The 16,252-nt window shown below is 42.5% G+C and overlaps 1 protein-coding gene across 4 annotated transcripts in view; it reads right to left on the bottom strand.

Moving 5' to 3' along the window:
• LOC8032806 (palmitoyltransferase ZDHHC11) overlaps positions 1 to 16,252 on the bottom strand; it is a 46,610-nt gene that overhangs the window by 12,925 nt on the left and 17,433 nt on the right. For all 4 annotated transcript variants that reach the window (XM_040205851.3, XM_042287322.1, XM_040499278.2 and 1 more), the window contains one exon: positions 2,255 to 2,383. In XM_040205851.3, the coding sequence (XP_040061785.1) occupies positions 2,255 to 2,383 (129 nt within the window). The remainder of the gene's footprint in view (positions 1 to 2,254; positions 2,384 to 16,252) is intronic.

The raw sequence follows: 16,252 nt of genomic DNA, 5'->3' as shown, positions 1-16,252 counted from the left end.
ACCTACCAAACTCAAGACTTTAATTAAACGGCAAAAAAAACAATCACCCACAAATATAATGAAAGACTCGTTCTTTAAAGGTGACACAGCTCTTTAGTGGCATTGGAACCAGAGTTAAGTCAAAGTTTCCTGCTCTTTTGATCAACAGCTGTACGGGAACTACCCTGACTACAGTATTTATTCAAATATAGACCTGTGTTCTTTTCCTTCTTTCTCTTTCTTGGCTCAGTTTCTTTTTAATTAGAGATCAGCCTACAACCTAGACAAAGGTCGACCTGTAATAATCCTGAGCATAATTTGCACGCCTATTGCGCTAAGCCAGGTGCTTCCCCAGGCCAGCCGCTGCTCCTAGCACTCCGTCGCAAAGCAGTGAAGCTCAACGCACGTGCACTGGTTAGAGGCGAAGGTTGGCACGAGAGGAGCAAGTGCCACGGTACACTGTAGCCACGGCATGAAGGCATGTGGCAGACATGACAGTCAAGTGATTTCATGAGTAGAAGACCCCGGATCTGCCTTATCACACTAGCCGACATAGTAATATTTTGCAAAGTTTTCTTGCGACGTTTAGTTCCTGACATCGCCTACATCGTCTGAAAATTTAGACGATGTCGGCGCCGTCAATCAACTGGTCAGCGCATCAACCGGCCAGGGCAATTGACGAGCAATCTTTATACTTCTATACCCCCTCTCCCTCCCCCCCCCCCCCCCCCCCAAAAATTGTCTTGCTTTGTATGTTTATACAGTCTTGATGTTGGTACGCCTTAACGGGTGACCGGTCCCTTAGCTGTAGATGAGAAATTTAGCCAGTGCAGTACAACCGCTAACCTGGGATTTTTATTGTGCATCACGGAGTAGTGATAACACGAATGCGTGCCGGTACGAAAATCATCCAGATCGAAATGGGCAAGGGGTGGGAATCAAACCCAGGAGGTTCTCAGCGCCCTTTGCCCCTACCCCCTTATCAGTTCTCCCAGCTTTTCTCCCAAGCTACCAACACAGCTGCTTAACACAAAAACAAGGTTTAAAAAATATGGCAGAACAATTGAATGCTAAAAAAACACAAGCGAAGGGTTCGTCTATGCAAAACAACCTCGAGAACCTTCAAAGGTCGGAACTTTCAATAATTAATGTTTCACAGTCAATGTCAAGATGCAGGAGGTGGAGGTCGAATAATATCGGAGGTACACGAGGGCATTAACATTAGGCAGAATAATATCGGAGGTACACGAGGGCATTAACATTAGGCACGAGTGCGTTAACAAATGCCAAAAAGTAATGTGCAGAAGATGAAAATGAAGGTTATAAAATAACACTCCTAGTTTCAGTAATAACCCATGGAAAATTGCAAGTTCAAATCACCACGCATTGAATATTTTGTGCGCTGACGTGTATTACAAACGCATATCGATCCGTGCACCGAAATGTTTGTGCACCGCAAAACACGTAACCGAACCATCCGCAGGTGCGTAGTGGGGGAGTTGGGCACGGGGATATTGACACTTGGGGCAAGCGAGACGGGGATTTTGAAAACGGGAATTTTGACACTCGGGGGGAAATGGCACGGGGTATTTGGAACGGGCGTAACGACATCGGGGGAATCGTGCTACAACCGCCATGACTACAATGTGAACCCAATGGCGCATTGGCCCTTTGACGAAACTGCATAAATTGGTTTCTTAACGAATTTGATGTAACTAGCACTCAGGTATAATTAAATGCATGGTGCATTTTCTCAGTAAAAATATGGAAGCAACAGTTCAACCAAGTAAAAAAAAAAGATAAAAAAAAAAATTTCCCTATGGGTTTGCATAAAACCATGAAATGACATGGTAGGTCACTGAAACTTTTCCATGTGAAGAAATCAAGGGGATGAAATGCAATTCATTTTTATTTTATTTTCCTTCCATTTTTTTATGTCGTAATAAATGCCCCAATGGCCAACAATATGATATGATTTCATGGAAAAAAGGCTTAGCTGAACTCTCCTCCAGAGGAAAGACAAAAGGTTGTTTCTTTTTTGTCTTTTGACTTGGGGGAGCTCATATTTTCATACTTTCACGTAATCAATGCATCACCTACAAAATCCTCTGTAGTAAATCATAGTGCAATAAATATGTTAGGAGACCGATTTATGCAGTTTCTTCAAAGGGCTGGTGCATCATCGGGTTCTCACAGTACAACCAAATGGAAATTTTATATTCCAAAAAGCAACTTGTCAGGCAAACTTTCTTGGTGGAAGGCATAGACAACTTACCAAGGAACAGGTGGAAACCCAGAAGGTGACTGAGAAGAGCAATGGCTAAAAGGGACAATGCAGCACACACCTCCACCATCAGCAGCCACACTGTTTTGTCCACAGGCACAAAAACCCGGAAAACACCTCCTAGAGAGAGAAGGGATACCTTACATGAAGGTAAAAGGAAACCAACACATGCTAACACGTTTGAAGAGCCTTTAGGAGCTAGACGTTATGGGTTCACAAGTGTTTCAGAAGGCACTTTTGTTTGAAGGGGTAATTCGCCGATTTGTTTAGCTACCCAAACTACCGTAAGTACATTTTCTGAATACCCAGGCATTTTTTCTTCCCAGTATAATATTAGTTCATATATCTAAATTCAGAATATTATTTAGTTTCTCTAAATTCAGAATAGAAATTGAGAAAAAAAAAACCAATAAAAGCAATGCAAAAAAACAAACAAAAAAAACATTCAAATTTTTTCATGTTTTTCAGTGGCATGAAGTCAATGGTAGGCACGAGCAGGCAGTCTAGAAAACACAGTACAGTCGAATCTCGTTAATTCAAACTCTCTTAATTCAAACTTGTGGATAATTCAAACTAACATGCAGGTCCCATTATATGCGTCTCCTATGGAAGGAAACTCCCGGTAATTCAAACTTTGCTTTATTCAAACAAATTTTCGGTTCCCTTAGAGTTTGAATTAACGAGATTCGACTCATCTTGGATATCTTATCTGCACCACTGAGCGAGTGGTAAAGTCAGGTCCTATCACACCATAAAACTTGTGATCACATGGGAACAGGTTTTACTGCCCAAACAGTGAACCTGTGCCTGCCACTGGCGTCACTTTTTTAGTGTTGCCAGCAGAGACCTTCAGTTTGAAAGTATGGCGAGAACCAAACTTAGCTCTTTCCTTACTACGCCTATACAAATCGATCAATTTGATTGATGAATTTCAAACCCCTATTTCAATGCATTTAACGCCGGTTCAGTAGGGCTGGGCACTTGATTGATTAACCCATCGATTAATCAATTAAAGCTTTAATTACAATCATTTTTTAACCAGTTGATCGGTTAAATTTTGACCAAAAAAAAAGTCAAAATTCGACACTTTCACCACGCAGACACGGACAAGTACAACCGTATGAAGGCAAACTTTAGTTAAAATTTGGACCTAAAGTAAACTGTAAAGGCAAGATTGTAACTCCAAACAAGCGGAGAAGATTGTATGTGTCCCAGCTACTTCAACGTTGTGCGAGTGTTTGTTTAGCGCAGCAGAGACTAGAGGTCTGCACGGGCATGGGCCAGCCCGCGGGTCACGGGCTGGGCTCGGGCTTCACGGCTAGATTCATGAAGGGCCAAGGCCAGGCACGGGCCTTGCATTCAAGTCTAGAAGGCGGGCTGAGGCAAGCCAAACAGGCCGTTATTCTTCTTTTTTTTTTAGCAGTCATTTTTTTTTACTATTTGTTCCGGGGGTTGGGGGAGGGACCATAGTAGGAGAGACCCAAATGCTGAAAACGTCAGTGTGTGTGTGTGCTTATATACATTTTTGTATGGTTCAGTGTGGGAGCAGCGAATGCTCTTTCAGAGCACTAGCAGTGCAGCATTCATTTTCGCCACCGTCGGCACTGCTGTTGTAGAGTCGCTTCCCCCATCAACCTGCACACATACGTGCCTACACAATGCGCACCCTCGCAAGCGTAAACCGTCTGTATGTATGAGTGCATGCATGCACAATGTGGGTGAAGAGGTTCCCCTGAGGGATGTTTTTCCTAAACAATTTCTTGCAGACCATCGCAAGAGATGGCGGTATTTTCTTATTTATTTTTCCTTCGGTTGTACACGGTGGGGGTCAGCAATTTAGAACTTTGCCCATCTTTTGTCCATACCCGTCGCGACGTTTCTTTTACTTTTCAACTCTGACACATGGTTTTGTTTACTGCTGCTTTCTGTTTTTTTTTTTTTCCGATCGCAAAAAAAAAGACGATGGTGGGGATTTCTTTTCAATTAGCTGCCTAGGCCCGTAGGTTGATCCGACTAATAATAGCGGCATAAGTGAAAAGAAAAAAGGATGGCTACTGCATTGACTATTGGGTACTATTGGCGACGAGACGTTCGGTGGCACCTTCTTATGGTTCCTATCACTGACGTCACGACCAAGATTAGTAGCGAGCGACAAGTTCGATGGTGCGTAAAATGTGCAGTGGAAGCCTGGTCATCACGTTCCTAAATCGACACTATCAAAGTTGAGAGTCCAACTTTGCTCTAATATCTGTCGATGAGAGCAGAACTCATCCTACTAAAAACGTCATAGTGAGCATTTGACCAATCGTGGAAGGCCCATGACAGTGATCTTTTTGGTCGCGCACATCACCAGTAGTCAACATGAGTAGCAGTGGCAAGCGAGCTGCAATGCCGCACAGTTGGAGCTGTTCATACTGGGTGAAAAAAAAAGGGGGTCTCAGCGGGCCTGTGAAAATTAGCGCCAGGCCGGGCCGGCTGTCAGAAATTAATAATGGGCCACGGGCGGGCTCAGGCCCAAGAGGCAGTGGGCCAGGCTGGGCCGGGCTCCTAAATATCGGACCGTGCAGGCCTCTAGCAGAGACTACTGTGAAGAATCAAAGGAGTTCGCTATTGCCTTGGAGAATATCAACGAACCTCTTAGCCCCTGCTGAAGTAATCATTTGTTAGTGTGGGTGTCTTTGACAGTTCTCAACTACACTTCAAGATTGATTTAAAATCCGAAATTGTACATTGCGTTATCACATATTGAGCAAAGGCAAAATATGTACTAATTTTGACTTCTTTTAAACTATTATGCCTGGGAATGAACAAAACTAATTAATAGATTAATTAATCGATTAAAGGGTGGCCATTAATCAGGTAAAAAATTTCCATCGACGTCCAGCCCTAGCTATTAGGCATAGCGTAAATACCCATCCCACTTTCATTGAAAACTGGCTTAACCTAGACATGGGTGCTTGTCCGGTCAAATCAGGCACTTAATGTATAATTTGCAGAATTCCCAAGTTTGGGAAATGTTAATAGTGAGTGCTTGAACAAAGTGGGCACTTCCACGGTATATTACGTTATGTGCCGCCATGTAGGATGCCACAGAGGAACTCCACTTTGAGTTTCGGTTTTTGTTTTTCTGCAAGAAGGCGATTTTTCACGCAACTAAAGTTTCAGCAGTCCCAGGATGCGGAGTGATCGCATCAAGCGAGGCGTCCTCGTCATGCGGCGTCGACACTCCTCAAAAATATCACCTGACTCGCGATCCTGGTGTATATGCAATCAATTTTGTCTACGAAAGTGTCAGCAGCGAGTCAGAAGATGATGTTCATTTATTAGATTTTAGTTTTGATAGTGGCAGTGGGTTGGACTAGCCTGAAGTACACACAGGTGCCTGTCGGTATGTTTCATTTTGCACACTGGGTGCATTTATTGCCTCCGTGAGCTCCTGTTGAGATACTCGGCGTGTTCTAAAAACATTACTTTTTTATCTGCAGGGTATCAACGTCATATAGACAAGATTTTATGCAACGAGCAGCAAAACGAGTGGAGTTTTCTTGCAAAGGCAGTCCGGTCCTGACCTCAGCACAACACTACGGAGGAGTAGCATGAAACGCATCAGTCGGGGCTTCGGGGACAGCCATCAAGGGGGCTATGGTTTTTTGTTTCCACAGAACAAGAAGTTTTTTTATGGGGGATTTTCAAACTTGCAGGATATGTTTCTAGAAGAGTAAGCTATTAAATGCACATTTTTCTTTTTGACTCCTAATTAGTTGCAAGATGCATTGAATCAAAAAAAAATCTTGTGTTGGTTTGACAAAATTTGACATTACCTTAAAGGCCGGCCCGCAAGCAGACAGAAGGAACCCGACCCTCACTTTCCTTCTCGCCACTGTGAAAGGGGGAAATCGCCTCTCGTTACCTCCTCGCCAATTTCCGTTTTCTTTTTTCTTTTTTTTTTTGCGGCTGCCTGTTTTTTTCTTTTTTTGACAAGTTTGGGGTGGAGGAAATGAAACCTTCAAGGATTTGAAAAGATTATCCAGATGCCAGCCGGCACTCCTGCGACAAGGAGCTGAACCAACCGAATAGCTGTTTTGAGCGAGCTTGGCACATGAAGGCTCCCTAGCTCTTCCCAACGAGTTGCATTGGCTCTTTTTTAGCATTTGTTTGGAGGACGATTCTTGCTGTTGTGAGAGCACAAATACCTTGTTCTGCTCAAAGTAGTAGTCATTGAAGTATCAATTTTAATATAAATATCTGATTTGGCATCTTTCGTTGTTTAGAGATTCATGGAGACAACAGGAAGTACGAGCGGCGTTCCATAGACCAGTCATTCTGAATCATTATGGTTCGTAAACCGGCAGAGGTGACGGAGGATCCCATCCGAAGTGGGTCTAGCACTTTTCGGTGTAGAGCGTTTTGCTGTAGGGCATTTCGGTGCGGACTTTTTGGTGCACAGACATTTCAGTGTACGGACTTTTTGCTGCAAAGACTTTTCGGTGTGGGACTTTTCGGTGCGCGGATATTTCGGTGCACGGACATTTTGATCCATGGACATTCGACGCTATGGTTTGCCTCGCCGGTATCTCTTTTCCAACGTACGCAGACACGCTTCACATCGTGTTTGCGCGTTGAGTTGATAGAGATAGGTTTTGGCTTTATTATTGGTCCTGCGTGTAGGAAAGGACCCAAACAGCAAAACGTTTGAAGTTGTTTGTGTATTCAGAATAATTTTGAATATCTTCAAATGCGCCTCCTCCGCGTAATCGCATAGCTCCGATTGTTAATAATAAATTGTGATAACCTCGCACGACAAAAAAAAAACAATGTAATTATCACGTGTAACTCATTAGGAAATAAAGTAGGCGTGTGCGGGTACAAAATAAGTGTAATCAAATCACATATTGATTTGAATCAAGTAAACAAGCCGAATTTTGTGAATGCTAAATCTATTTTATTTGCTATCAAATGTTTGCTCATTCTCGTACAAAAAAAAGCAGTGACCACAGATCATACACACCGTATGATCTGTGGTCAACGTCTCCTTCCATGCCGTAATGATGTCGCCGGACGTAAAGAACTGCCTTACAATCGTGCTTATACAGGGTGATTTTTTTTAACGACTAGACATTTTTTCTAAAAAAGACGTCAGAGTTACGCAATTGCGGTTTGTGCCTTATCTGTAGTCATCAAAAACACCAAATCATTCATTTTTAAAGAGATGTAGTGCACGTGAAGTGGTTCCCGGCGTCCTAAAAAGCCTAATTTGGACGCGAATCGTGTTACCGCAATCTTTTCAGCCGCCGCACTCCTCGCCCCTTCTACAGTGGCGTTGTCACAGCGATGCTGTGACAACGCCATTTGTCGCTTTGGCTTCATGGCGTTAGGCTGTGCTACGCGGAGATGGAGCCCACATAAAACCAGAACTATATTTTTGTGCCCAAATTAGGAGGACGTCGTATCAGGACGCCGTATAATAGTGTACGCGCGTAACACCTTTTTAAGAATGGACGGTTTGGTGGCTTGCGATTATGGGCAACAACTTTCTAAATACACGATGCCGTTTTCTTTTCTAATTAAAAGGTTAATTAGCGAATTTTAGGCAATCGGTCGGTTTTAGTTCCGTTCTTTCTTGAAACTAATCCTCGCCTGGCCGTATAGCTCACCTACACAAACCGCAATGGCGCTAATTTTCACTGGACAATTTGGTGGCTTTCGATTATGCCCAACAACTTTATAAATCAACTATCCCGTTTTCTTTTATAATCAGAAAGATAATTAACAAATGTTAGGTAATCAGTCGGTTTTTGTTGCGGTCTTTTTTCTTCGCCTGGCCGTATAGCTCACATCCACAAAACGTTAATTTGCACGTTTTTTCTAATATCTAGTAGGTGAAAAAAAAAAAAATGTTGTATATAAAACAGAGGGCAGTTCTTTTCTGATATAAATAAAGCGTGGGGCACGCGTCTTGCATGCATCGCTTTCTTTTCCGGCCTATAAAAACAAATCCCGGGATATTGGGAATTGAGTTTATCATGGGGCGGGCGCTTTATCACAGGGTATTTGGTCATGTTTCATAAGCTTTATTACTAGTCAGAAGGAAGCCACGCGAGCCGTATCACGTTGCAAACAGCTAATTCGGGTGTTTCTCAAGGAGCTCTAGAACTTTCCAATATATTTCGCTTCTTAATACATTTAAAAAAGTTTGGTACTCAGTCCTATACATTTAATTTATTAGGCATAATTAAAAATACTGCAACTCTCGCAAGACGTCTGCCCAAAACATAAAGTTGGTTTCATTGGCGTAAAGTGGCTGCACTCTAATTTCGCGTTACAGAGATTTGTAAGCGTCTTTCATTTTTATGCTTGGTCTTTAAAGATTCGTGAAAAGCATTCGCGACCTTATCTGTCAAGCCGCGTACGCGGACAGCGCGGCCTCCTCGGCAAGTTGGTCCCTCAACGAAGACGAAAATGAATAAAAGTACGATCAAAATCTTAATGCCTGAAGAAAGCGCAAGTTTAAAAAAATTCTAAGAGTGTCAGTTGATTTTATTTCTACTATATTCAAATTTCAACTCTCGTCGCAGGCAGCATGAAAGGAAGCACTGCACTCTTGGCGCGAACCCGTGTCCAGTCAACGGTCCTACACTCAAACACGCATCACCACCCGACTTGTTTGAAAAATAAATAATTTCCAGTACTTTTGGTAGAAAAGGCGAATTTTATACTGAGCGTGATATTTTGTGGACCCAAAAGTCCTGTAGCCGAGATCGGTCGTTCATAGCTTCAGGAAGGCGAAGAACGACGGATGCATTATTTCCCGCGGAAGCACTTTTTGACGTTGAATTCCACATAAAATTGTATTTGCACAAATTGGGTGACACGCTACCGAACTTGCTTGATTACTTTTCTTTTAGAGACAACATAACCAGGTATAATCTACAGATATTGCAGAATTTATTTTAAATGGCGTACAGCGCGAAAGACAAGTATGTACATAAAGAACACAATAGAGCTCTGCATTTCTACTGCATTTCTTTCTGTACTTGTGGACAGTTAGTCCGCATGACTATATTCAAAAATTGCCAAATTTTTTAAGCCTACCCCTTTTTATAGTTTTTTTCCTAGATTAATTAGGGATTATGGCGAATCCTGGCCGACTGGGTGTGGGTAAAGATCTCGCACGTGTTCAAGGACACATTTCGGCATGATTTCCCTCTTGGTGACGACGACGAGCTGGCCGCTGTTCCGCTTCTTTTCTAAGTAGGCGGGAAACGCCACACGCCTAAATTAGCCAAGCAGCCCCAAAACTTGCGGTAGTACACCTTCCGAACTCCTGGGTTTTTTTGGAGATGGTCGCTGGCTTTCCCCACCCTGACAGAGCCCCGAACAATTATGATGCAAGGGCTGCAGAGGTTATCTGGGCATTCCATTTCTTAATCAGCGAACAAATGGGAAGAGAAGAATTGAAAACTTCTTAATACCTGCTGTCTTTTAATAAATGGCATAATATGCTACTATTGCTAGTTGCACTATTTTGCATGAAGAAAATTGGGATTTTGCGTTTCAATCTCCGTGTTTCTTGTTGATACGCAAGATATTTCTCGGCTGTCGAGTTTTCAGTTACATTTGTTGACAAAAACTAAATGCGCGTTTGGCCAAGAATAAATTTTTTTCAAAGGCTGAAGATACATGAAATTTACCATAAACCGTTTCACTTTTAATCGAAGTTTGCTTTTGCTCTTCTTAGTAGCTTCAAGGAGGCGGCCATCACTCTAGAAAACACCTGTAGTACGAACCTATATATTATGCCCCAGAAATGGTCAGACTGTGTTTTCCTACTGACTGCAATATCTTTGACTTGTAATTACTCATGATTATTACTTTGTACAAAAAAAAAACACACACACACACACAATAATGATACAATCACTTTTTAGTGTGCCGTTGTTAGAACGACCAATTTTCAACTCTCTGGGTAGAGCACAAAGTTCAGATAAAAAAATACCCATCTTTTTTCCTTCTGCTGTGATGTTCAAGTTCCGTTCGCTCGAGATAAATATGCGGTGTTGTAGCGTATGTGGCCGCATGCGGAAGTATCTGAATCTAAAAGAACTTGTTGTTGGGCTTGTGTTTGTTGACTATCTGAGTGTGTTTTAGTGCTGCAGAAAAAGAGTAAAAAAAAAAAAAAAAAAAAAAAAGCTAAAAAAAAAAAGGCGAAAAGCGAGCCAGCCCGAACCCTTCCTGGCTCATATCCAGCCTGCCTAACTAATCCCTGATGTTTGGGATTGAAGCAGAGAACCTTGAAGGGATACAGAGATTTTGTCGGGGGGGCCGGTAAGCCCATTAGCACTCGTGCGAGAAGGCCGGAAAAAGCGAGGAGGAAAATGGAGGAGGAAAGGGGAGGAGGAAAAAAAAGAAAAGAGGGGGAATCTTCTGCCACGCTGAAGAAAATTTTGAGCGCCCGCCTTTAAGGGGAGACACTGCTCTTTGAGGCAAAAATATGCTAAGAAAACACATTTTTGAAATTGTGTTTTTTGGAGATTGGCAGGCAGTTATCTTGTCCTGAAGGATTTTCATTAAATAAGTCCCTCTTATCTTAAAATATTGTGTTGGAAACAAAGTAAAATCAGTCTGTAATTGTTTTTTTATATTATTTCTGAGTGAACTGTTTACACCCTTTACTATTTTATGGAAGCCATATCTCCACTTGCACATGTCTAATCTTTATATTTTTTTCTTTCTCTGGTAGGTGTATGTGAGAAATGTGCAATAAGGGGTACAAATATATTAAATAAGGTATCAGGCTTTTTTTTAGGTGCCTTTTAGGCATCCTGCAATAAATCATTTTAAAACGGGAAAGTTCAAAAGTGTCATACAAAGTTTTTAAAGCATTCTAGGGCTTTCATTTATGCCTTACTGGATTCCACATACCTTTTAGTTTACTGATATATGTTTATTTTTTTTATTTCAGTATTTCAATTTGTCTTAATCCTTCCCATAATCTTTGCAAATGAAATTTTCAATATGAACAAAACTAATTAGGTTACATCCAAACCAGGTACATATTTGTAGTCAGATTGTAATGGAAAATAAGCAATGTAAATTTCATTTGAATTGAATCACAAGTTGTATAAAAAAAGCTCTAGAAGCAGTGTTGCCCCTTAAATATATTTAGACATTTGCATTGTTGGAAAGAAAACTTCTTTGGCTACGTTTTGATGTGCTTCGGTAAGCCTAGTAGCGTAATTTCCGGCTAAACAATTTTTTTTCCGATACCACCCCATAGCTGCCTTATTTGCTGCGGTAAGGAAAGAGTCAAAACTTGAATAACTTTGCAAAACATATTTTGAAATAATATGTGACCTATTAGTTCAACCCAATCTATTGGTGTTAAGGTAATCTTGAGGCACATCAATGACTATAAAAAAATGGACTACCCCACTGTAAACTGTAAACGGCTTCATTTTCATCAGAACATAATTTTCACAAGTTTTTCAACATCAAAAATATTGTGAAAAATGTATCATGTAATATGTCTCCATATTATGAAGAACATAGCCTACCACTCCCAACTGCAAAATATTGTGCCAGCGATATATTCCCGAAACCAGCACTTCACAAAATTTGTGAAATACTAAGCCCACGAAAATAAAGTAATTTACAGTATTTAAATCTGTTTATACCAAGAACCTCTCGTCCCTATGACCTCACAGTACAACATAGATCCATCTTTCAAGCGGTTAGTGCTCAGAATAGTACTTAGAGATAAAGTACAATAAAAATAATATCTTGTGTATTTTGCAGACATGTGCATAAAGAGCCTGCCATGCTTCTATGGCACACCTGCTAGTTATTGAAGCTCTGGTCCAGATTAGGGTGGAACACAAAGTTTAAGTCTCAGTCTAAACTCTGACAAATCGAGAAATAATAGAGCTTGTGGAAACTACGCAGGAGTAGCAAAAGGTCAGATTGAGCGCGGCAGCTCATATTGTCTGGGGGGGGGGGGGCACACTTGAAATAACATAATAGCATGTCCCGAAAAAAATTTAGTGTTTTTTTCACCACAAAAATAAACTGTGTAGTGATCAGCCGGAGAGAAAGAAGAGAATGCAAAGGCTCGAGGCCCCTGCATTGACTCAAGATGCTTTCCAACCACGGCATTTAAGCTTTTGTAACAGTTGTAAATTAAAAATGCAATGTAGAAAAAATGTCCTCTACATATTGGTGACCCGAGACCAAGTAACTCCCGACTCGACCAGCTACGCTGCTTCTGGGTTTTGGGATGAGCTGAGCATTGAGCTTTCAATCAGCAACATGAGTATTAGCGATGACAACGGCCCAACAGGGACCCCTCCAATCCTGGGGGCGACGACAACGTCAGCCAAGTTCCCGGACATCTGGTCATCAGACTCTGAGCTGTGGTTTTTGACGCCAGAGTCAATAGTCAATTTTCAGAAAACGCAGAACTGTATCATCCCAGACGAAGTTTGATTACATCGTCTCAGCTCTTTCACAAGCAACATTGGCAGTGGTGAGAGATGTACTGCACACTCCTTTCGCCAAACAGCTCTACGAGAAGCTTCGAGAGGAGCTGATTCGAAGCACAACCGAGTCAGAGCCAAGCCGACTTCAATAGCTATTGATTTCCGCAAAGTTGGACAATTATAAACCCCACAGAGTTCCTTCGACAAATGAAACAGCTCCTCGGAGACAAAGCTACCACCATGAATACATCTACTCTGAGGGAGCTTTTCCTCCAACGCCTCCTAACCCAACTATGCATGATTATTGAGCACATCAACCACAAATTCAATCAACACACTAGCTCGCATGGCAAACCAGATCACAAATGTCAGTGGTCATGGCATTTCTGTACTGCAGCAGGACTCACCATCACCAGGTACACCTTCATTTCATTTCATTTCATTTCATTTATTTACTCTCAAGGCCGAAGCATTACAGAGAGGAGTGGTGAAGTAAAAAAAAAAAAAAAATACAACATGAACATAAACGCAGCCGGGAGATTACAAAAAATGGTTGCAAATGGCGCTTTTGAAACGGTCGCTGTCGGTGATTGAAGCGATGGAGGCGGGGAGGTGGTTCCAGTCTGTGCAGGTTTTGGTAAGGTAAGCACTTAACTCGCTCAGATCATTGTTTTCTGTCCCTATCTCCGTGTTCACCTTCCTCATGGTGAATACTGTTACCAAAATGCTTGTTCTATACTTGATGTTTTTATCTTTCCTTTTTTTTTTTTAGCAATCAGACGAATAATTGACAAAAAAAGTGCATAAAAAGATTGATAAATTGAATTTTAGGTTTTCTGGCGTGTCGGCATCGAAGACCATAGTGCTTTAAAAGCAACAGAAGATAGTATCTCGTGAAAAGTGTACCAAAATATTATGGATAGTTTTTGCAATATTCAATTCACTTACACTGATTTTAAAGATGCTTTTAAAAAAGCTATGCACTCTTCAAAAAAAAAAAAAAAGAATGCTTGCGTATAAAGAACAAGAGGTTTGCAGCTAACAAGATTCATATGGAATGGTACACGCTCGTGAAGTAAAACAAGAAAAGGGGTGCGCCGTTTCTCGTGAAATTTCGTGGAAGCCATAATAGTGTGAGGCAATGTTAGGGTTTCCACGCCTTGTTCACACGTCGGTTGCTTTCTGTGTCAGCTCTGTATGGCCAATCCCCATCCGACCCAATATAACTTCCTGCAAGGGTTCCCCACGTTTGGTGCTGCGTCATTCGTTTAAGAAAGGTTATACATAGGGTTGTTCGTTTTCGGGTAAAACCCGATTTTACCCAATTTTTACACCCCGAACATGTTTCAGGAGAATCGGGTTAAACCCGATTTCTCCCCGAATTCCAAAACCACATAACCAACCTATTTATTTTACGCCGCACGGAGTTTGCGGTGCACACATGCTATCTACCCTACCTTGGGACAACAGTGACCCATAGTTCATTTCACAAGCTGCGTGCAACACTGCTCTCAACCAACTGCCCAACGAGCGCGCCTAATTCACCGTGACATTCTACAGAGGTCGGCTGAAGAAAAGTGACAATAGGCGTTGAAGCCTCGGAGGGACATTTCCGTCCTTCCGTTGTGCAAGTGGAACCACCTTGGCACGGCACGTAGCTTCGGCCCTGCTGCACGGAGCTTGCGAAATGCACTGCTAATCCCCCTTTCGCCGCTGTTAGGTGTCGACGCGCAGCAGGGTCTCTCGGGTAGCATGGCCATCTCGCTGGTGGTCTACTTTCCTCACGAACAACGTCCGAGCCAATCAGTCGCGTAAACAGATCGGGACAACTTAACAGGTTTATTCCATAGCAAAATATCTGATCGAAGACGACCGTCCCTCGAACGGTCGGGCAAAAGGGTCAGGGTTCTTGTTGACACCTGAGGGAGAGGAGGATTCCACGGGAGATGCCTCCATTGAAACGACTGACGGCAATCGGAGCTGGAAAACCCTGACATCCCCCTGATTACCAGCATGAAACAGATCCTTAATTTTAACACGTTAGCATTAAAAAACTCGTAATACCCTGCGAAAAAAAAAAAAAAAAAAACGAATGTATTACGAGTACATTTGTAAATTTAACCCGAAAAAACCCAAATTTCGGAATGTTTCCACAAAAAACCCGATTTCTCCCCGAATATCAGCTTGAAAAATAGCACCCGATTTTTACCCCCCGAATTTAAAAAAATATAAAACCCGAAAACGAACCCTAGTTATACAGAACGGAGTTTATAGCAGGGAACAGAGTATGATTCACATGGGTGTTTTATTTGTTTATAAAGAAATGCCCTTCAGTTCGTGACTGAGATGCTATTGACGTCCCGTACGGTATCTACGCAGGTAATTGCAGCTCGGTCAGGCTCCTCCTTACGCCCACTAGAGCGCGGCTGGGAACACAGCAGAAATAAAAACTTATTTTGCTATTTAAAGTGTTTGTCGTTGGTTCACACAAAACCAAGTTTTCCTGACATGTGTCCCACTTTGGGGCCAGAGGAATATGGTCACTTTAGCTCTGCATAGTCCTTGATGTATTTTCGGTAGTGCAATGTCAATCCAAGGAAGGATCGCACTTCTGTCTTTGATCATGAAGTTCCGTACTGCGACCCGGCGGCAGTTCGTCATGGGTTGATAGCTGCTCCATCTCTGGAAACCGTGAATCCCAGGAAGCTGATGGAGTGAGCTGCAAAAGTGCACTTCCTGAAATCAACTCTTAGTCCGAGCCAATGGAGGGTTCTAAGGACGTCGGCTGTGCCGATGTGTTCTTCCACAGTATTTGTGAAGACGCAGATTTCGTCGATGTACAGAAGAACATGTCCTTTGTCAATCAGTGGTTGGAGCCCTTCATTACGTTCTGCAATGTGGATGGGGCCGTGCACAGACCAAACAGCATGCGCAGTGGTTCAAAGTGTCCATCCTCAGTCGCGAATGCAGCCTTTTCAATACGTTCCTCAAGCAATGGAAAGTTCAAGAATGCTTTCTTCACATCAATCCTCAACAAGATTCGTGATCCCGCCACCTTGCGGATGAGAGCGTCTACTTTTGGCATGGGGCACGCTCGTTTTGCAGTCTTTGCATTTAGGAATTGTACTCGACACACAACCTTTTGGCGTTGACTTGTGGTGTGGCTGATCGATCACAATCACCAAGGATGCATATGCTGACTTGGAGCGGCGGATGATGCCTTTCTTCATCCAGTCCTCAGTCTCCTGCCGTATAAACCTTCTGTTCGTTTTGCTTGTACAGTATGGCTGCATGCGAAGTGGCCTCTCACCAACGAGCTCAATTGCGTGCGTACATAACCCTAGCTCATTGCTCAGATTCATAGAGATGTCAATGTTGTCGACGAGCACCAACCTCAGCTGCTCCGTTTCGGCCCCAGTGAAGTCTGGTGGCTGCACTTGTAAAATCTCCTTTCTCACTTCACTCAGCGATAAAAGCTTTGGGCTCCTTCATTCGTCTGGCTGGGCGTCTCTGG

The sequence above is a fragment of the Ixodes scapularis genome, unplaced genomic scaffold, assembly GCF_016920785.2.
Source record: "Ixodes scapularis isolate PalLabHiFi unplaced genomic scaffold, ASM1692078v2 PGA_scaffold9__187_contigs__length_104089568, whole genome shotgun sequence".
In the NCBI taxonomy this organism is placed as follows: domain Eukaryota; kingdom Metazoa; phylum Arthropoda; class Arachnida; order Ixodida; family Ixodidae; genus Ixodes; species Ixodes scapularis.
This window is presented reverse-complemented; position numbering and strand designations above follow the sequence as displayed.